This window comes from Salvelinus namaycush, chromosome 8 (genome assembly GCF_016432855.1).
Source record: "Salvelinus namaycush isolate Seneca chromosome 8, SaNama_1.0, whole genome shotgun sequence".
Lineage (NCBI taxonomy): Eukaryota > Metazoa > Chordata > Actinopteri > Salmoniformes > Salmonidae > Salvelinus > Salvelinus namaycush.
The window spans coordinates 58,508,398-58,530,566 of NC_052314.1; the positions used below are offsets into that span (position 1 = coordinate 58,508,398).

General features: G+C 43.7%; 1 protein-coding gene and 1 long non-coding RNA gene across 3 annotated transcripts in view; both read right to left on the reverse strand.

The window, feature by feature from the left end:
• Positions 1 to 626: 626 nt before the first annotated feature.
• The window catches only part of LOC120053005, a 53,149-nt gene continuing 31,606 nt past the window's right edge, over positions 627 to 22,169 (reverse strand). The window contains exons 1-4 of one of the 2 annotated variants that reach the window (XM_039000257.1): positions 5,287 to 6,099; positions 4,747 to 4,877; positions 2,317 to 2,472; positions 627 to 854 (exon numbers count right to left, since the gene is read on the reverse strand). In XM_039000257.1, coding sequence (XP_038856185.1) covers positions 657 to 854; positions 2,317 to 2,472; positions 4,747 to 4,877; positions 5,287 to 5,569 — 768 coding nt within the window. In that variant the 5' untranslated portion in view covers positions 5,570 to 6,099 and the 3' untranslated portion in view covers positions 627 to 656. Of the gene's footprint in view, positions 855 to 2,316; positions 2,473 to 4,746; positions 4,878 to 5,286; positions 6,100 to 14,818; positions 14,996 to 22,169 lie in introns of those variants that run through there. The other variant, XM_039000256.1, reaches the window with a different exon arrangement.
• On the reverse strand, positions 9,915 to 10,621 carry LOC120053025. The gene is made up of 3 exons (XR_005477427.1): positions 10,462 to 10,621; positions 10,141 to 10,229; positions 9,915 to 9,939 (listed from the first exon to the last, which is right to left on the reverse strand). It is a non-coding gene; the product is annotated as an uncharacterized LOC120053025 (long non-coding RNA).

A 22,169-nucleotide genomic window follows, 5' to 3' on the forward strand; every position in this document is an offset into this window, starting at 1 on the left:
TTTCATTATTTATTTGAGGCTAAATTGATTTTATTGATGTATTATATTAAGTTAAAATAAGTGTTCATTCAGTATTGTTGTAATTGTCATTATTACAAATAAATAAAAATCGGCCGATTAATCGGTATCGGCTTTTTTGGGTCCTCCAATAATCGGTATCGGCGTTGAAAAATCATAATCGGTCGACCTCTAATGTAGGCTATATGTATTTCTCCCTTACCCTGCTCCCCCATCTTTAGTCCACTCAGCAGATCAATGCTCTCTGGTCCGTCTTCTATTGTCTCCTCTTTGACTAGCAGCAGATCAGGCTTTCCATCCTCCATGTCTACTGACTGTAAGAGATACAGAGTGAGAGGATGTTGAATCAAGACATCTGCTATGGAGCTTCTTGTGATTGGGCAAAGAGGGATTGCTATGAGTATTATGTAAATATGTTAGTTGATTTGATTACATTACTTGACACTCTTTAATGGTTTGATCATTCAAAAGGCATGTTCCCACACTTAAGATAAAATGAATCAAGACCTGGGTCAGTATCCACAGAGTCTCAGAGTGCTGTTCTAGGATCAGTTTAGCCTTTTAGATCATAATGAATAAGTTGATATCCTAGATCAGCGTACCTACTCTTGAGAGGCTTTTTGGATATGGGCCTTGACCTAATACCATTCAGACAGTAGTTTCCGTGGGCTCACCTCAGTGAGACTGTGTGTGTTCCTGTGCTGCTCAGCTGGTTCCTCTGTGGGTTCAGGAGGAGGTGTAGTCTGGTTGTCCTCTATGACCATGGTCCCCTCAGGGTTCCCCAGACCCTCCTCACACCCCTCCTCCTTCACCAGCAGCACCTCTGGACCCTCCTCCTAGAAGAGACAGGTGATAGAGATTACACAGACATACACTCCCTCAGGTACGTACACACAGATAATAAACACTTTCAGCATGGTGTGTTCACCCATCCTAGACTATATTTACAGAATGATGTCATCATTGTTAATCCCATCACAGTGGACATAAATATGATGTTGTGGGTAAATCAGTGTTATGGGAAAATCTTTGGTAGACTACGCCCTCAAACCCTGGCAGGCAGCCAGTCTTGGAGATGGACAACTCCCAATTTCAAAGCCACAACTCCTAAACGACTGACCAGGGGGATAAAGGTGTCCCATCTCGCAAACGGCTGGAAAGGCAGATGAAGGCTGCAACTGATAAAATGGAAAGGCAGATGAAGGCTGCAACTGATAAAATGCATGCACACTCACTACAGTAAGTCGCTCTGGATAAGATCGTCTGTTAAAATGTAAACATGAATCAGCAAAAGCCAAACCTGACTAAATTATTTTTATGTGTACAGTAAGTGTTTGTTAGGTATGTGTAGGTATATTTAGTAAGTGTATATTGGTTATAAAGTGCTGTTGGGTGTATGCAGAATAGGGTGAGATCAGATGTGATGTACAATGAGTATAAAAACCTTAACACCTGCTTTTCCCATGACATAGACTGACCAGGTGAAAGCTATGATCCCTTATTGATGTCACCTTTGAATCCACTTCAATCTGTGTAGATGAAGGTAGGAGACAGTTTAGCATACAGGCGAACGGGGGGCAGCTGAAGCATTTGTTACAGAACATGCAGAGGAACCGCGTCTCTTAACTATTGACTGATGTTTTCCCCCTCCCCGAGCGTAGGGTCTAGTCCTGTCGTTCGAGTTCAATACCTGATTGAAAAGTATGTGGCCCTGTGAATTGGAAGGTCCCATCGATGTGGACACTGGGTCGCGATCCCTGTACTCGTGTTAAGGGGGACATTTGGATTTGTCTCTAAGCTTTCCCTATAATCTAAGAAATCTCTGCCTTGTGAGTGTCCTTCTCCTAAGTGATTCTCGTCTACATTCCATGTCAGAGGAGCGTCGCCCTCCACTTTCACAGTGACTTCATCTATGACTAGAACATCCCCTTTCTTATCTAGGCACCCTTCAGAGTAAACACTACTACGGTAGGGGTTACAGTCCCCTCTAGACAGATCAGTCTGTGTCTCTAAGCCCAAGGGCATGATGCCAGGGTCCATCTCTGTAGTGTAAGAAGACAGATCATTGCCAGTCTCTAATGCATCACCTGAATCCCTAAGGGAATGAACAGTCCTCGGGCTTGGGTTACCGTAAGGTAAATACTCTGAGCCAGGAGCAGGAGGACAGCCCAGTCTCCCCAGCCCCAGTCTCTCTGGGTCTGATCTGTGGTCAGATCCTGTGTGTAAAAGCCTGTGTGTTACAGTTAAAGTCTTGGTGTCGGTCTCTGACTTGAAGACGGCGTTCAGCGTTCTACTGACCTCCGTGATGCTGCGGGAGGTCCTGAGCTGGGGCGTGGCGGCGCGGTCCTCCGTGGCTACAGGGAGCGCTCCAGTCTGGATGTCTCTGTGTCGTGGGTCCTTCCCTTCAGTCCCCTCCTGATTGACCCCAGGACCTGCAGCCTCTGCATCTGCAGACTGACACAAAAGGAGAGGTTATTATCGATACATAATAGGTTTGCATAACAATGTCGTAGGGAAGTCTGGGGGTGGCAGGTAGCTTAGTGGTTAAGAGTGTTGGGCTAGTAACCAAAAGGTTGCTGGTTCGAATCCCCGAGCCAACATCAACAGCATCCTCCCGGATACACTAGACCCACTCCAATTAGCATACCGCCCCAACAGATCCACAGATGAAACAATCACACTCCACACTGCCCTTTCCCACCTGGACAAAAGGAACACCTATGTGAGAATGTTACTCCTTGACTACAGCTCAGCGTTCAACACCATAGTGCTCACGAAGCTCCTCACGAAGCTAAGGACCCTGGGACTAAATACCTCCCTCTGCAACTTGATCCTGAACTTCCTGACGGGTCAACCCCAGGTGGTAAGGGTAGGCAACAACATGTCTGCCATGCTGATCCTCAAGACTGGGGCCTGTCAGGGGTGTGTACCTAGTCCCCTCCTGTTCTCCCTGTTCACCCACGACTGCGTGGCCAAACACGACTCCAACACCATCATTAAGTTTGCTGACGACACAACAGTGGTAGGCCTGATCATCGACAACGATGAGACAGCCTATAGGGAGGAGGTCAGAGAACTGGCAGTGTTGTGCCAGGACAACAACCTCTCCCTCAATGTGAGCAAGACAAAGGAGCTGATCGTGGACTACAGGAAAAGGCGGGCCGAACAGGCCCCCATTAACATCGACGGGGCAGTAGTGGAGCGGGTCGAGAGTTTCAAGTTCCTTGGTGTCCACATCACCAACAAACTATCATGGTCCAAACACAGCAAGACCGTCGTGAAGAGGGCACGACAACACATTTTCCCACTCGGGAGACTGAAAAGATTTGGCATGGCAACGGTCTATGACTTGGGCTTTCCTCTGACACCGCGTATTATATAGGTCCTGGATGGCAGGAAGCTTGGCTGTGATGTACTGGGCCGTACTGGATCACCCAGACCCTCAAAAAGTTATATAGCTGCACCATCGAGAACATCCTGACCAGTTGCATCACCTCCCTGGTATGGCAACTGACCGTAAGGCGCCACAGAGGGTAGTGCGTACGGCCCAGTACATCACAGCCAAGCTTCCTGCCATCCAGGACCTATATAATAGGCGGTGTCAGAGGAAAGCCCAAGTCATAGACCGTTTTCTCTGCTAAGCAGTACCGGAGTGCCAAGTCTAGGACCAAAAGGCTCCTTAACCTCTTTGGGCTAGGGGGCAGTATTTTGACGTCTGGATGAAAAGCGTGCCCAAAGTAAACTGCCTGTCACTCAGGCCCTGAAGCTAGGATATGCATATAATTGGTAGATGTGGATAGAAAACACTCTAAAGTTTCTAAAACTGTTAAAATAATGTATGTGAGTATAACAGAATTGATATGGCAGGCAAAACCCCGAGGACAAAGCATCCCCCCCTCAAAAAAATCATCCTACCACTGATTTGGACGAGTCCGCGTTCTTTTTGTTTTTGCCTAGTTGAAATATGGGTTTCATGTTTTTGTATGCGGGGCGCTGTCAGATAATCGCATGGTGAGCTTTCGCCGTAAAGCCTTTTTGAAATCTGACACCGCGGCTGGATTACCAAGAAGTTAAGCTTTATTTTGATGTATTACACTTGTATTTATATGAATGTTAAATATTTATATTTCTGTAGTTTGAATTTGGCGCTCTGCAATTTCATCGGATTTTGTCAAATCGATCCCGCTAAAGGGATTTGATCCCTAACAGCTTCTATCCCAAGCCATAAGACTGCTGAACAATTAATCAAATGGCCACCAGACTATTTACATTGACCCACCCCATTTGTCTTGTACACGCTGCTACTCGCTGTTTAATATCCATGCATAGTCACTTCACCCCTACCTATATGTACAAATTACCTCAACTAACCTGTATATAGCCTCGTTATTGTTGTGTGTTCATTTTTATTATTTTTTACTTTAGTTGGTAAATATTTTCTTAACTCTTCTTGAACTGCACTGTTGGTTAAGGGCTTGTAAGTAAGCATTTCACAGTAAGGTCTACACTTGTTGTATTCGGCGCATGTGACAAATAAAGTTTGATTTGAAGTCGCTCTGGATAAGAGTGTCTGCTAAATGACTAAAATGTAAGTGTCACAAGCTCCCCTATGGCAGATAAATAAGGATGCACATGTAAGCATATGAATAGCTGAGGGGAGTGTTTCTGAAATAAAACGGGACACATTTAAATGTATTGTCATTTTTTATGTTACACTATTACACTAACCTCTATCACAATAACATGCTGGGTTGAGGTTCCACTCTCCTCATCTATAGCTATAGGTTGGTCATCTATCCACGCGTTGTGTCCCGCTGGTTTCACAAAGCTCCTGTGGCCTCCAGTGAGATGTCCTTCACCTGAGAGAGTAATAGGGGGGAAAAGGAGTGGTTAAGTTATGTACTGTCAATGCTCAATACTATATTGTACACTTGACAAGGATGTAAGGTAGCACTTGTCATAACTTCTTTATATGCTATTTATTGATTGATTATGTTCCATGCATCACTTGCTTTTAATTGAGTATGACAATAGGAAATTCAGTAAATCAAGAATCTGGTTAGAATATGAGTCTTTGTGGAAGAAGAATTTGTTTTCAATTGACCTAACGTTACCTGGTAAAATAAAGGTAAAATAAATAATACAAGTGCAAGATAGCGAAGTAATCAAGGGAATTATTGCACACTAGTCAAACTCTGAACAAGATACAATTCTGGATAACACATTTGAACAAATGCGCCAAGACCCTCAGCCTTCTGCAAAATGTACCTCTTGCCATTCCTCTGTATCGGTCTAGGATCTTGACACTACTGGGACGACTGGCAACGACACGCTCTCGTATTGTCCTCTCTGCGCGTTCCCGTGCCACCTTCAGTTCCAGTAGCTGTAGTTTCCTGCGCAATACCCTGTTTTCTTTCTGGCTTTGAGTAACTTCTAAACGAAACACTGCATAGTCTTCATCTACTAGTTTACAGATCTCTGCCACGGCTGCATTCGCTAGCACCTCCATAATGGAGGCTATTTGAGTGTGAAAAACCATACAGTCAGCCATTGTTAGCAGCTAGCTAGCGTTACCTAGATAACATAGGTATATCAACCAAGTCCTGTCTCTAACGCGAATTACAGACTACCTGAGGTAATTATGTGATGCTGTGAAGTAAAATTCGGCATATTTTGAGTTCCAGTGTGTTAATAAACGTCTAAATACAACAATAAAAACGCTAAAGTGGTAATTGTTCTTGGTCACTGTTCGCATCCGTTTACTTCTTCGGTGGTATTTTTGGGCAGTTGGCATCCTATGTTGTTAGTGCATTACCGCCACCTACTACTGTGCTGGAGTGGAGTGTGGGCCAGAGACCGGGAGGAACTAAATATTGCCTGCCTGCCCCGTTTATCTCAGAAAATAAAACAAAAAAACGGATACTGTATATGTTCATATTCTACTCAATGGACTCATTACACCTAATTCCTGTATCCCATTCTCTCTCATACAGATTCTCAAATATCTCTCTCCCTCTTATACTTCCCGCACTATATCAACAGATTTTCTACTGTTTCTATTTCCTGGCAATAATTCAGCCGGTTGTGTCCCAACCTATGTCTAGTTAAGGTGGCCTCCTATCATCTTTCTCATGCTGCAGTCCTCCCGCCCCCAACTTTTTGAGAGCATCTTGGCTGGCTGCACACGGCTTGGTACGGCAACTGCAAGGCACCCGACCGCAAGGTACTACAGAGGGTGGTGAGTACAGCCCAGTACATCACTGGGGCCAAGCTCCCTGCCATCCAGGAGCTCTATACCAGGCAGTGTCAGAGGAAGGCCCAAAAAAGTTTCAGACTCCAGTCACCCAAGATAGACTTCTCTCTGCTACTGCACGACAAGCAGTACTACCAGTGCACCAAGTCTGGGACCAACAAGCTTATAACCCTAAGCCATAAGACTGCTAAATAGCTAATCAAATGGCTACCCTTACTACCCGCATTGACCCTTTTTGGTACTAATTCTCTTGCATTGACTCAGTACTTGTACTCCCCGTATATAACCATGTTATTTTTACTCTATTGTTATTTTTTATTTACTGTGTATTTATTCTTTGTGTCACTTTGTATTTTTTATCTTAACTCTGCATTGTTGGAAAAGGACCCGGAAGTAAGCATTTCACTGTTGGTCTACACCTATTCTTTACAAAGCATGTGACAAATAAAATTTTATTTTATTTTTTCCCTCTGTATATAGAAGAGAGATGGGTTTGTAGTACCTAATACAGCAGGTTTTGTCTGGTGCTGCATGAGCTAAAGGACTGCAGACTTGTCAGTACTGATGACATGAGACAGAGTACACACCTACTCTGTCCGGCTTCATATTCTGAGTCCTTGCGCATGTATGACATCTAATCTTTCCATTGATATCCTGGCTGCTGAACCATACGTACACTGCCAAAGTCTTATCAGTGAGGAACACCCAGTCCTCCACTCCATCCCCGTCAGACAGCGCATCACATTCAGAACCTATAGAATTTTCCCACCACTCTCTCAATGTGTTCTGCCCAGGTCAACCTAGTGTCAAAGTACATCCCTAGGAACCTGAAGGCCCCCTAGTCTCTCCACGTTTCTCCCATACAACCTCAGGCGTACCTCATCTCCCACCTTCCTCATGGTAAAGAACACTGTCTGACTTCTCTACAGAGAATCTGAATCCCTACTTTAATGACCACCTCATCGACTGCTTCCTGTACATCCTGACTGTGTATGGTACATTTCTTCCAATAGGCCCCATCATCTGCAAATAAAGACCTTCCAATATCCGGCTGTACCTGAGAGTAAACATAATTGATATTGATTGAGAACAAAAGATGACAAATCACCAGGGACACACAACAAATCGGTAAGCATATCAGAATCGGACGATATTAACTAAAAATGCCAACATCTGCATCAGCTACAACCGTCTCCCTGTTCACCTGGGCCTTCCTGACCTCTGCTTCTAAGCAGAGCACTGGGTCCATAGTTCCCCTTCCTGAACCCACTCTGATGTGGCTATATTAACCCCCTGTTCTCCAGGAAGTATGTCTCTCCAACTGTATGTAAGATTATGAAGTCTACATACACTTAGGTTGGAGTCATAAAAACTAATTTTTCAACCACTCCACAAATTTCATGTTTGCAAACTATAGTTTTGGCAAGACGGTTAGGACATCTACTTTGTGCATGACTCAAGTAATTTTTCCAACAATTGTTTACAGACAGATTATTTGACTGTATCACAATTCCAGTGGGTCAGAAGTTTACATACACTAAGTGGACTGTGCTTTTAAACAGCTTGGAAAATTCCAGAAAATTATGTCATGGCTTTAGAAACTTCTGATAGGCTAATTGACATTATTTGAGTCAATTGGAGGTGTACTTGTGGATGTATTTTAAGGCCTACCTTCAAACTCAGTGTCTCTTTGCTTGACATCATGGGAAAATCAAAAGAAATCAGCCAAGACATAGGAAAAAAATTGTAGACCTCCACAGGTCTGGTTCACCCTTGGAAGCAATTTCCAAACGCCTGAAGGTACCACGTTCATCTGTACAAATAATAGTACGCAAATATAAACACCATGGGACCACGCAGCCGTCATACCGCTCAGGAAGGAGACGCGTTCTGTCTCCTAGAGATGAACATACTTTGGAGCAAAAAGTGCAAATCAATCCCAGAACGACACCAAAGGACCTTGTGAAGATGCTGGAGGAAACAGGTACAAAAGTATCTAAATATATCCACAGTAAAATGAGTCCTATATCGACATAACCTGAAAGGCCGCTCAGCAAGGGAGAAGCCACTGCTCCAAAACCGCCATAAAAAAGCCAGACTACGGTTTGCAACTGCACATGGGGACAAAGATCGTACTTTTTGGAGAAATGTCCTCTGGTCTGATGAAACAAAAATAGAACTGAATAGAAGCAGGGGGGTGGCAGCATCATGTTGTGGCGGTGCTTTGCTGCAGGAGGGTCTGGTGCTCTTCACAAAATAGATGGCATCATGAACAAGGAAAATTATGTGGATATACTGAAGCAACATCTCATCAGTCAGGAGGATAAAGCTTGGTCGCAAATGGGTCTTCCAAATGGACAATGACCCCAAGCATACTTCCAAAGTTGTGGCAAAATGGCTTAAGGACAACAAAGTCAAGGTATTGGAGTGGCCATCACAAAGCCATGACCTCAATCCAATACATTATCCAGCGCCTCATTGCTGACATGGGCCAATATGACATAGCAAACCTCATCTTTCCCAGGTGAAGTTAACACAGTCTTGCCTATTGCTGTCTTCACCTCTGCCATGGTAAATGGTGCATTCAATGCATCATTTACATCCTCCCTCATATTCAGCATTCTCGTTCTCTCTCCCCCGTCTGGTCATCCTCTGACAGGTTAGCTGAGCTCACTTCTTTAAAAAATACAGTATTCACACCTCTTGACTCTTTCCACATTTTGTTGTGTTACAGCTTGAATGTAAAATTGATTAAATTTAGATTTGTTTCGGCAAGCCTAAATAAGTTCAGGAGTAAAAATGTGCTTAGCAAGTCACATAAGTTGCATAGACTCACTCTGTATGCAATAATAGGGTTTAACATGATTTGTGAGTATGATGAAGTTATTAATTACACTTTAGATGGTGTATCAATACACCCAGTTACTACAAAGATACAGTTAGGCGTACTTCCTAACTCAGTTGCCGGAGAGGAAGGAAACAGCTCAGGGATTTCACCATGAGGCCCATGGTGACTTTAAAACAGTTAGAGTTTAATGGCTATGATAGGAGAAAACTGAGGACGGATCAACAACATTGTAGTTAGTCCACAATACTGACCTAATTGCAGAGTGAAAAGGAGGAAGCCTGTACAGAATAGAAATATTCCAAAACATGCATCCTGTTTGCAACACGGCACTGAAGTCATACTGCAAAAAATGTGGCAAAGCAATTAACCTTTTGTCCTGAATACAAAGTGTTATGTTTGGGGCAAATCCAATACAACACATTACTGAGTACCACTCTCCCGATATTCAAGCATAGTGGTAGCTGCATCATTTTATGGGTATGCTTGTAATCAGGAGTTTTTCAGGATAAAAAATAGAATGGAGCTAAGCACAGGCAAAATCCTAGAGGAAAACATGGTTAAGTCTGCTTTCCACCAGACACTGGGAGATTAATTCACCTTCCAGCAGAACAATAACCTAAAACACAAGGACAAATCTACACTGGCGTTGCTTACCAAGAAGACAGTGAATGTTCCTGAGTGGCCGAGTTACAGTTTTGACTGTCGCCTCTGGTCCTAGCCTGCTCGGTGGTGTCGTCCCCTGGGACCTTGGCTGCACCCGTCTGGGTCTTGGAATGCAAGATGGCCACCCAGTCTACTCTGTTACCCTCCAGCCAACCACCTATAGGAAGAGGTTAGAAAATAAACTTTACAAACATGGCAGAGAACTCTACATAAGGAGTTTTTTTTTGTCAACTACCTGGTCAAGTTCATACATTGTTTTTTTATGCAAACAAATTGTATTGATTTCATTTTATGTAAGTGCACCACTATTCCCATTGAAGTATATCTATTATGTTCTGTATACGTATGTCTCTCTTACCTTGCTTCCCCATCTTTAGTCCACCCGTCCTCTATCGTCTCCTCTTTGACCAGCAGCAGATCATGCTTCCCATCCTCCATGTCTACTGACTGTAAGAGATACAGAGTGAGAGGATGTTGGATCAAGAAATCTGATATGAGCACCCTGCTATGGAGCATCCTCTCAATGGACAATGAAGGACCACTAAGAGTACTATGCAAACATGTTTGTTGATTTTATTACTTCACACTGTTTTTTTCAAAGGTATGATCCCACACTTAAGACAAAATGTATCAAGACCTGACCTAATACCATTCAGACAGTAGTTCACAGTTGGCTCACCTCAGTAAGACTGACTGTGTGTGTGTTCCTGTCCTGCTCGGCCGGTTCCTCTGTGGGTTCAGGACGAGGTGTAGTCTGGTTGTCCTCCATGACCATTGTCCCCTCAGGGTTCCCCAGACCCTCCTCATACCCCTCCTCCTTCACCAGCAGCACCTCTGGACCCTCCTCCTGGAAGAGACAGGTGATAGAGATTACACAGACATACACTCCCTCAGGTACGTACACACAGATAATAAACACACTTTCAACATGGAGTGTTTACCCATCCCCACTATGTTTGAGTCCTATACTGTAGTTACAGAATGACTTCATTGTTGTTAAACCCATCATGGTGGACATAAATATCAAAATTGACTAAACTATTTTGACATGTACAGTAGGTGTTTGTTAGTGTGTGGGTACATGTAGGTATATTTAGTAAGTGTATACTGGTTATAACGTGCTGTCAGGTGTATGCAGAATAGGGTGAGATCAGATGCGATGTATACTAAAGAGAGTTTCAATTATTTTTAAAAGTAGTAGAATGAAAAGTCCATTTTGTTTTTATTAAACAAAACAAATTTTAAATACACCATATGAAAACCAAACATGCACATGTCTCCACTACAAATCTGCTTGATAAACTGCATTCATTTTCTCATTAAAAGGTTATTGGGGGAAAAAATGCAGCAGTTGAATGGAAGTAATGAAATAGGCATTTGTGAACATAATTTAGCCGACACAGTACTAACACAAAATATCATCTTTACTTTTTCCAAATGTTGTTGTTAAAGTGGAATTAAAATGGATTTAATTGTCCTTTTTTTCTTCAACGATCTACACAAAATACTCTAATGTCAAAGTGTAAGAAAAATGTAACATTTGTAAGTAATAAAATATGAAAAATAAAACGAATCTCTTGATTAGATAAGTATTCAACCCCTGAATCAATACATGTAGAATCAAACACATTATATAACACTTGTACAAAACATTGACACCTTCCTAATATTGAGTTGCACCCCCCCCCCCCCCCCTTTTGCCCTCAGAACAGCCTCAATTTGTTGGGGTATGGACTTTACAAGATGTCAAAAGTTTTCCACAGGGATTCTGGCCCGTGTTGACTCCAATTCTTCCTACAAGTTGGCTGGATGTCCGTTGGGTGGTGGACCATTCTTGATACACACAGAAAACTGTTGAGCATGAAAAATCCAGCAGCATTACAGTTCTTGACACAAACCGGTGCGCCTGTCATTTACAGTTGAAGTCGGAAGTTTACATACACCTTAGCCAAATACATTTAAACTCAGTCTTCACAATTCCTGACATTTAATCCTAGTAAATATTCCCTGTCTTAGGTCAGTTAGGATCACCACTTTATTTTAAGAATGTGAAATGTCAGAATAATAGTATAAATAATGATTTATTTCAGCTTTTATTTCATCACATTCCCAGTGGGTCAGAAGTTTACATACATTCAATTAGTATTTGGTAGCATTGCCTTTAAATTGTTTAACTTGGGTCAAACGTTTTGGGTAGCCTTCCACAAGCTTCCCACAATAAGTTGGGTGAATTTTGGCCCATTCCTCATGACAGAGCTGGTGTAACTGAGTCAGGTTTGTTGGCCTCCTTGCTCCATGCTTTTTCAGTTATGCCCACACAATTTCTATAGGATTGAGGTCAGGGCTTTGTGATGGCCACTCCAATACCTTGACTTTGTTGTCCTAAAGCCATTTTGCCACAACTTTGGAAGTATGCTTAATTCATTTTCCATTTGGAAGACCCATTTGCAACCAAACTTTTACTTCCTGAATGATGTCTTGAGATGTTGCTTCAATATATCGACATAATTTTCCTACCTCATGATGCCATCTATTTTGTGAAGTGCACCAGTCCCTCCTGCAGCAAAGCACCCCCACAACATGATGCTGACACCCCCATGCTTCACGATTGGGATGGTGTTCTTCGGCTTGCAAGCCTCCACCTTTTTCCTCCAAACATAACAATGGTCATTATGGCCAAATAGTTCTATTTTTGTTTCATCAGACCAGAGGACATTTCTCCAAAAAGTACGATCTTTGTCCCCATGTGCAGTTGCAACCCGTAGTCTGGCTTTTTCATGGTGGTTTTGGAGCAGTGGCTTCTTCCTTGCTGAGCGGCCTTTCAGGTTATGTCGATATAGGACTCGTTTTACTGTGGATATAGATACTTTTCACCTGTTTCCTCCAGCATCTTCACAAGGTTTTTGGTATTGTTCTGGGATGGATTTGCACTTTTCGCTCCAAAGTACGTTCATCTCTAGGAGACAGAACACGTCTCCTTCCTGAGCGGTTTGATGGCTGCGTGGTCCCATGGTGTGTATACTTGTGTACTATTGTTTGTAGAGATGAACGTGGTACCTTCAGGCATTTGAAAATTGCTCCCAAGGATGAACCAGACTTGTGAAGGTCCACAATTTTTCTTCTGAGGTCTTGGCTGATTTCTTTTGATTTTCCCATGATGTCAAGCAAAGAGGCACTGAGTTTGAAGGTAGGCCTTAAAATACATCCACAGGTACACCTCCAATTGACTCAAATTATGTCAATTAGCCTATCAGAAGCTTCTAAAGCCCTGACATAATTTTCTGGAATTTTCCAAGCTGTTAAAAGGCACAGTCAACTTAGTGTATGTAAACTTCTGACCCACTGGAATTGTGATACAGTGAATTATAAGTGAAATAATCTGACTGTAAACAATTGTTGGAAAAATGACTTGTATCATGCACAAACCGACTTGCCAAAACTATAGTTTGTTTACAAGAAATTTGTGGAGTGGTTGAAAAACGAGTTTCAATGACTCCAACCTAAATGTATGTAAACTTCCGACTTCAACTGTTCTACCATACACCTTACAAAGGCACTTAAAAATTCTGTCTCGCCCAGCCACCCTCTGAATGGCACACATACATGTCTCAATTGTGTCAAGGCTTAACAATCCTTCTTTAACCTGTCTACTCCTCCATCTACACTGATTGAAGTGGATTTTAAAAAATCACATCAATAAGGGATCAAAGCTTTCACCTGTATTCACCTGGTCAGTCTCATGGAAAGAGCAGGTATCCTTAATGTTTTGTACACTCAGTGTATATCACACAATGTCTGGATGCAATATTCTACGCAGGAATATTCAACTCTGAAATCTGTTACTCTGGTTATTCCAAATGATTTTCTGTTGACAATAATAAAAATTAATCTTTGTCTTTAATGCAGTGTTTGATCTAAACATCAGAGGCTATAGAGTGGAATGTTTTTTCTACTGGTGTATTCTGAGGTAGCTCCTCTGACAACCTCTTCCCACAATGCATAGAGGTGAACCGCCTTTCACCCGTGTGGCCCTTCAGGTGCATCTTCAACTGGTGCTGGCTGGAGAATCTGTTCTCACACTGGGATCAGCTGCATTATTTCTCCCCTGTGTGGACCCTCTGGTGTCTCTTCAGGTGACCAGCCTGAGCGAAGCGCATGTGACACTGGGTACAGCCGAATGGTTTCTCCCCTGTGTGGACCCTCTGGTGCTTCTTCAGGTTGCCAGCCTCAGCGAAGCGCATATGACACTGGGTACATCCGAAGGGTTTCTCCCCTGTGTGGACCCTCTGGTGGATCTCCACCTTCTGAGGGCAGCTGAAGCCTTTGTTACAGAACATGCATAAGAACCGTTTCTCTTTACTTTTGCCTGATGTTGCTCCTCTACCCCGTGCCTTAGCCTTTTGGCCCTTTGAGTTCAATACCTGATCGAAAAGGACGCGGTCCTGTGACTTCGAAGGTCCCATCGACGTGGACACTGACTCATGATCCCTGACCGTGTGTAAAGGGGAGTGGGTTGTGACATTTGGATTTGTCTCTAAGCTTTCCCTGTAATTTAAGAAATCTCTGCCTTGTGAGTGTCCTCCTAAGTGAGTCTTATCTACATTCCATGTCAGAGGAGCGTCGCCCTCCACTTTCACAGTGACTTCATCTATGACTAGAACATCCCCTTTCTTATCTAGGCACCCTTCAGAGTAAACACTACTACGGTAGGGGTTCCAGTCCCCTCTAGACAGATCAGTCTGTGTCTCTAAGCCCAAGGGCATGATGCCAGGGTCCATCTCTGTAGTGTAAGAAGACAGATCATTGCCAGTCTCTAATGCATCACCTGAATCCCGAAGAGAATGAACAGTCCTCGGGCTTGGGTTACCGTAAGGTAAATACTCTGAGCCAGGAGCAGGAGGACAGCCCAGTCTCCCCAGCCCCAGTCTCTCTGGGTCTGATCTGTGGTCAGATCCTGTGTGTAAAAGCCTGTGTGTTACAGTTAAAGTCTTGGTGTCTGTCTCTGACTTGAGGACGGCGTTCTGCGTTCCACTGACCTCCTTGATTCTGTGTCGGGTCCTGGGAGGCGCTGGGGCGATGGTGGGGGAGTCCTTTGAGGCTACAGGGGGCTCTACAGCCGCTCGAGTCTGGGTGTCTCTGCTATGCCATGGGTCCTCCTCTCTTTCAGACCTCTCCAGCTTGACCCCAGAACCTGCAGCCTCTGCATCTGCAGACTGACACAAAAGGAGGTTATTACCGGTACATGAGTTGAATTGTATAACAATGTCCTAGGGAAGTCTCACAAGCTCCCCTATGGCAGATAAATGATGTCAAATCAAATGTTAGTCACATGCGCCGAATACAACAGGGGTAGACCTTACAGTGAAATGCTTACTTACGAGCCCCTAATCAATAATAGAGTTTTAAGAAATAAAAGTCATTAAAGAGCAGCAGTAAAATAACAATAGCGAGACTATATACAGGGGGGTACCGGTACAGAGTCAATGTGCGGGGGCACCGGTTAGTTGAGGTAATATGTACATGTAGGTAGAGTTATTAAAGTGACTATGCATAAATGATAACAACAGAGAGTAGCAGCGGTGTAAAAGAGGGGGAGAAGGGGGGGGGGGGGGGGGAAATGCAAATAGTCTGGGTAGCCATTTGATTAGATGTTCAGGAGTCTTATGGCTTGGGGGTAGAAGCTGTTTAGAAGCCTCTTGGACCTAGACTTGGCGCTCCGGTACCGCTTGCCGTGCGGAAGCAGAGAGAACAGTCTATGACTGGGGTGGCTGGAATATTTTTAGAGCCTTCCTCTGACACCGCCTGGTATAGAGGTCCTGGATGGCAGGAAGCTTGGCCACAGTGATGTACTGGTCCGTTCGCACTACCCTCTGTAGTGCCTTGCGGTTGGAGGCTGAGCAGTTGCCATACCAGGCAGGGATGCAACCAGTTAGGATGCTCTCGATAGTGCAGCTGTAGAACCTTTTGAGGATATGAGGACCCATGCCAAATCTTTTAAGTCCCCTGAGGGGGAATAGGTTTTGTAGTGCCCTCTTCACAACTGTCTTGGTGTGCTTGGACCATGTTAGTTTGTTGGTGATGTGGACACCAAGGAACTTGAAGCTCTCAACCTGCTCCACTGCAGCCCCATCGATGAGAATGGGTGCGTGCTCTGTCCTCTTTTTCCTGTAGTCCACAATCATCTCCTTTGTCTTAATCGTGTTGAGGGAGAGGTTGTTGTCCTGGCACCACACGGCCAGGTCTCTGACCTCCTCCCTGTAGGCTGTCTCGTTGTTGTCGGTGATCAGGCCTACCACTGTTGTGTCATCAACAAACTTAATGATGGTGTTGGAGTCATGCCTGGCTGTGCAATCATGAGTAAACAGGGAGTACAGGAGGGGACTGAGCACGCACCCCTGAGGGGCCCCTGTGTTGAGGATCAGCGTGGCGGATGTGTTGTTACCTACCCTTACCACCTGGGGGCGGCCCGTCAGGAAGTCCAGGATCCAGTTGCAGAGGGATGTGTTTAGTCCCAGGGTCCTTAGCTTATTGATGAGCTTTGAAGGCACTATGGTGTTGAACGCTGAGCTGTAGTCAATGAATAGCATTCTCACAAATAGGTGTTCCTTTTGTCCAGGTGGGAAAGGGAAGTGTGGAGTGCAACAGAGATGGCATCATCTGTGGATCTGTGGGGCAGTATGCAAATTGGAGTGGGTCTAGGGTTTCTGGGATAATGGTGTTGATGTGAGCCTTGACCAGCCTTTTCAAAGCACTTCATGGCCACAGACGTGAGTGCTACGGGTCGGTAGTCATTTAGGCAGGTTACCTTAGTGTTCTTGGGCACAGGCACTATGGGGGTCTGCTTAAAATATGTTGGTTTTACAGACTCAGACAGGGAGAGGTTGAAAATGTCAGTGAAGACTTGCCAGTTGGTCAGTGCATGCTCGCAGTACACATCCTGGTAATCCGTCTGGTCCTGTGGCCTTCTGAATGTTGACCTGTTAAAAGGTCTTACATCGGCTGCGGAGAGAGTGATCACACTGTCTTCCGGGAACAGCTGGTGCTCTCATGCATGTTTCAGTGTTATTTGGCTCAAAGCGAGCATAGAAGTAGTTTAGCTCGTCTGGTAGACTCGTGTCACGTGGCAGCTCTCGGATGTGCTTCCCTTTGTAGTCTATAATGGTTTGTAAGCCCTGCCACATCCGACTGGAGCCAGAGCCGGTGTAGTAGGATTCAATCTTAGTCCTTCCTGTATTGACGCTTTGCCTGTTTGATGGTTCGTTGGAGGGCATAGCGGGATTTCTTATAAGCTTCCAGGTTAGAGTCCCACTCCTTGAAAGCGGCAGCTCTAGCCTTTAGCTCAGTGCGGATGTTGCCTGTAATCCATGGCTTCTGGTTGGGGTATGTACGTACGGTCATTGTGGGGAAGACATCATCAATGAATGAAGCCAATGACTGATGTGGTGTACTCCTCAATGCATTCGGAGGAATCCCGGAACATATTCCAGTCAGTGCTGGCAAAACAGTCCTGTAGCTTAGCATCTGCTTCATCTGACCACTTTTTTATTGATCTAGTCACTGGTGCGTCCTACTTTAATTTTTGCTTGTAAGCAGGAATCAGGAGGATAAAATTATGGTCAGATTTGCTAAATGGAGGGCAAGGGAGATCTTTGTATGCGTCTCTGTGTGTGGAGTAAAGGTGGTCCAGAGTTTTTTCCCCTCTGGTTGCACATTTAACATGCTAATAGAAATTTGGTCAAATGGATTTAAGTTTCCCTGCATTAAAGTCCTAGGAGCGCCGCCTCTGGGTGAGCGTTTTCTTATTTGCTTATGGCGGAATACAGCGCATTCAATGCTGTCTTAGTGCCAGCCTCAGTCTGTGGTGGTATGTAAACAGCGACAATACAGATGAAAACTCTCTAGGTAGATAGTGTCTAAAGCTTATCATGAGATACTCTACCTCGGGCGAGCAATAGTTTGAGACTTCCTTAGATATCGTGCACCAGCTGTTATTTACGAAAATACATAGTTCGCCACTCCTCGTCTTACCAGACGTCGCTGTTCTATCCTGCCGGTACAGCGTATATCCAGCCAGCTGTATGTTGATAGTGTCGTCGTTCAGCCACGACTCCGTGAAGCATAAGATATTACAGTTTTGAATGTCCCGTTGGTAGTTTAATCTTCCGCGTAGGTCATCAATTTTATTCTCCAAAGATTGCACGTTTGCTAACAGAATGGAAGGAAGTGGGGGTTATTCAATCGCCTACGAATTCTCAGAAGGCAGCCCGCCCTCTGGCCCCTTTTTCTCCGCCTCCTCTTCACGCAAATCACGGGGATCTGGGCCTGTTCCCGAAAAAGCATTATATCATTCTTGTCGGACTCGTTAAAGGAAAAAAAGGATTCTGCCAGTCCGTGGTGAGTAATCGCAGTCCTGATGTCCAGAAGTTATTTTCGGTCATAAGAGACAATATGTACAAAATAAGTTACAAACAACGCAAATAAACGAACAAAAACACTATCGGTTGGGGACATGTAAAACGTCAGCCTTCTTTCTGGCGCCATTTTCGATGTACATGTTATACAGTGAATACCTGAGGGGAGCCTTACTTAAATAAACGGACACATTTGATTTACAATGTAACTGTAATATTTAATGCAACACTATTACACTAACCTCTATCATGATAACGTGCTGGGTTGAGGTTCCCCTCCCCTCATCAACAGTGATTGGTTGGTCATCTATCCATGTATTGTGTCCTGCTGGCTTCACAAAGCTCCTGTGGCCTCCAGTGAGATGTCCTTCACCTGAGAAAGTGATTGAGGGTTAAAGGGTGGTTAGTTTAGCTACTGTCAATGCTTAATGGTATATTATACACTATTGACATGGTCTAAAATTGGCAAGGATATAACTTCTTGATATACTATTGATTGATTATGTTCCATGCATCACATTGTTTTCAATTAGTAAATCATGGAAAATGCAGTAAATCAAGTTAGATGATATTGTAGATATGTCTTTCCATTTAATTTCAATTATATTTTGACCACACAACTTTTAATTTGGACTACACATTTGCCCATGATAGAAGTAGTCAGAAATGAACAGTTCTGAGAAAGTAACTGATTTTAGCATTTTAAGATAATTGACTTTAATGGTAAAAAAATAAAAAAATAAAATTATTATTTTTTTTTAAAAATAGTTTGACAACCCTGTTTGTAAGCTTTTAAATGATATACGACTCAATAATGTATATTTTCCAGTGATTTAGACATGGATGTTTCATGGTAGGGTGGGGTATGTAAAACGCATAAACTTTGAGCACATCTATCTCCTAAATACTTTCTGACCACTTCTACCATGAGCAAATATGTATATAAAGTTTCGTTCAAATCAAAAGGGGTGTGGTCAAAAAGTGACTGACATCAAATGGAACAACCCAATATCTTGAACAGATTCTTGATTTACTGCATTATCTATTATTTACTCACTTAAAACAATGTGATGTATGGAACATAATTAAGCTATAAATATAATGTTTTGGTTAAGCTCATTTGGGGGGGGGGGGGGGGGGCAGACGTGGAACGACCCTATTGTGTCTTTGGGCAAGATAGCTAAGTAATCAGGTGAATTATTGCATACTAACTATCCAAAAATTGACCAAGATCCAATTCTGATTACCACATCTAAAGACACACATGCACAAAGGGGAACGGGGCGACAGCACTGAGCTATATGAACCGAGACAGCCCCCGCAGCCTGGGCCTTGCGAAATGTACCTCTTGCCATTCCTCTGTACTGGTCAAGGATCTTGACACGACTCGGCCGACTGGCGAGGACGCGCTCCCGTGGCACCTTCAGTTCCAGTAGATGTAGTTTCCTTCGCAATACCCTTTTTTCTTTCTGGCTTTGAGTTATTTCTAAACGAAACACTGCATAGTCGTCGTCTACGAGTTTACAGATATTTGCCACGGCTGTATTCGCTAGCACCTCCATGATGGAGGCTATTTGAGTGTGAAAAACCAGACTGTCAGCCATTGTTATCTAACGTTAGCAGCTAACTTTACCTAGACAACATAAACCAAGTCCTGTCTCAAACGCGAATCAAAGACTACCTGGGGCAAGTATGTGATGCTGTGTAGTTAAATTAGTAATATTTTGAGTTCCATGGGTTTAATAAATGTCTAAATAACAACAATAAAAACGCTAATGTGAAAATGTTAACTGGTCAACGCTTACTTCCGTTTACTACTTCTTAGGTGAGATTTTGTTGCGAATTTCACGCAAAAGGTGTATTGCCGCCACCAACTGGATGGGGTGAAAAAATAGACAAAAGAAAATGACATGATATTATTGGGGAAGGGAAAATAACATTATTCCACAAAAACCAAAAAATCCCACTCCAGTCACTCAAACTCAAAATCAAAAAAGCTCTGGGGCCTGAGAGGGTGAGACCACCCAGTACTCCATACCAACGGGCACATTATACCAACATCATTATGATGTTATATAATGGTCATATTCTGGTCAGGATGCCATATGACCAAAATATGACTAGTTTAAGACGTCTTTTTATTTTAGAAAAATATTGGATTTAAGTGGATTGGCAACTTTTAAAAATTTTATTTTTTACTTTTACCTGTTTCCCCCCCCAATTTCGTCGTATCCAATTGGTAGTTACAGTCTCATCACTACAACTCCTGTACGGACTCGCGAGAGGCGAAAGTAGAGAGCCATGCAACCTCTGAAACACAACCCAGCCAAGCCGCACTGCTTCTTGACACAATGCCCGCTTAACCCGGAAGCCAGCCACACCAATGTGTCGGAGGAAGCACCGTACACCTGGCAACCTTGTCAGCGTGCATGCGCCCGGCCTGCCACAGAAGTCGCTAGAGCACGATGGGACAAGGACACCCCTGCCGGCCAAACCCTCCCCTAACCCGGACGACGCTGGGCCAATTGTGCGCCGCGGCCGGCTGCGACAGAGCCTGGACTCGAACCAGGATCTCTAGTGGCACAGCTTGCAACTGCGATTACTCGAGAGGCCCGATAGGCCACTCTTTAAAGAGATTCTCTGGTACTTTTGTATAATTTTTAGCCAGTAGTTCTGAAACTAGCACGCACGAGCCAGAAGTGGTCCCCGAAAATTTGGTACTACATCACATATGTCCAGATATGTGCACCACGTCATTGCTCTCTCTTTCTCTCTGCTGTGTCCACTGAGCCGTTGGGCCCACCCTGCAACCTCTTTGGATAATGATGCGTTTGAGCCAATCATTTGTGTTATGACAAGGTAGACAGAAGATAGCACTATTTGGTAAAAGACCATGTGTCCATATTATGGCAAGAACAGCTCAAATAAGCAAAGCGAAAAGACAGTCCATCATTACTTTAGAACTACTAGAAAGGAAGACCCAGAGTTACCTCGGCTGCAGAGGATACGTTTCTTTAGAGTTAACTGCACCTCAGATTGCAGCCCAAATAAATGCTTCACAGAGTTCAAGTAACAGACACATCTCAACATCAACTGTTCAGAGGAGACTGCCTGAATCAAGCCTTCATGGTCGAATTGCTGCAAAGAAACCACTACTAAAGGACACCAATAAGAAGAAAATACATGCTTGGGCCAAGAAACACCAGCAATGAACATTAGACCAGTGGAAATCTGTCCAAAGTCCAAATTTGCGATTTCTGGTTCCAACCACCGTGTCTTTGTGAGACGCAGAGTAGGTGAATGGATTATCTTCGCCTGTGTGGTTCCCAGCATGGAGGAGGAGGTGGTGCGATGGTGTTTTGCTGGTGGCAGTCAGTTATTTATTTAGAATTCAAGGCACACTTAACCAGCATGGCTACCAAAGCATTTGGCAGAAATACACCATCCAAGCTGGTTTGCGCTTAGTGGGACTATTTGTTTTTCAACAGGACAATGACCCAAAACACACCTCTAGGCTGTGTAAGGGCTATTTGACCAATAAGGAGAGTGATAGAGTGCTGCATCAGATGACCTGGCCTCTACAATCACCCGACCTCAAACCAATTGAGATGGTTTGGGATGAGTTGTACCGCAGAGTGAAGGAAAAGCAGCCAACAAGTGCTCAGGATGTGTGGGAGCTCCTTCAAGACTATTGGAAAAGCATTCCAGGTGAAGCTGGTTGAGAGAATGCCAAGAGTGTGCAAAGCTGTCATCAAGGCAAAGGGTAGCTACTTTGAAGAATCTTAAAATATATTTTGATTTGTTTAACACTTTTTTGGTTACTACATAATTCCATATGTGTTATTTCATAGTTAAGATGTCTTCACTATTATTCTACAATATAGATAATAGCAAAATAAAGAAAAAATACTGAATCAAATATTTCTCAGATACTGGAACTTGTGAATTCAAATAGACTTTATTACAAAAGTAACAG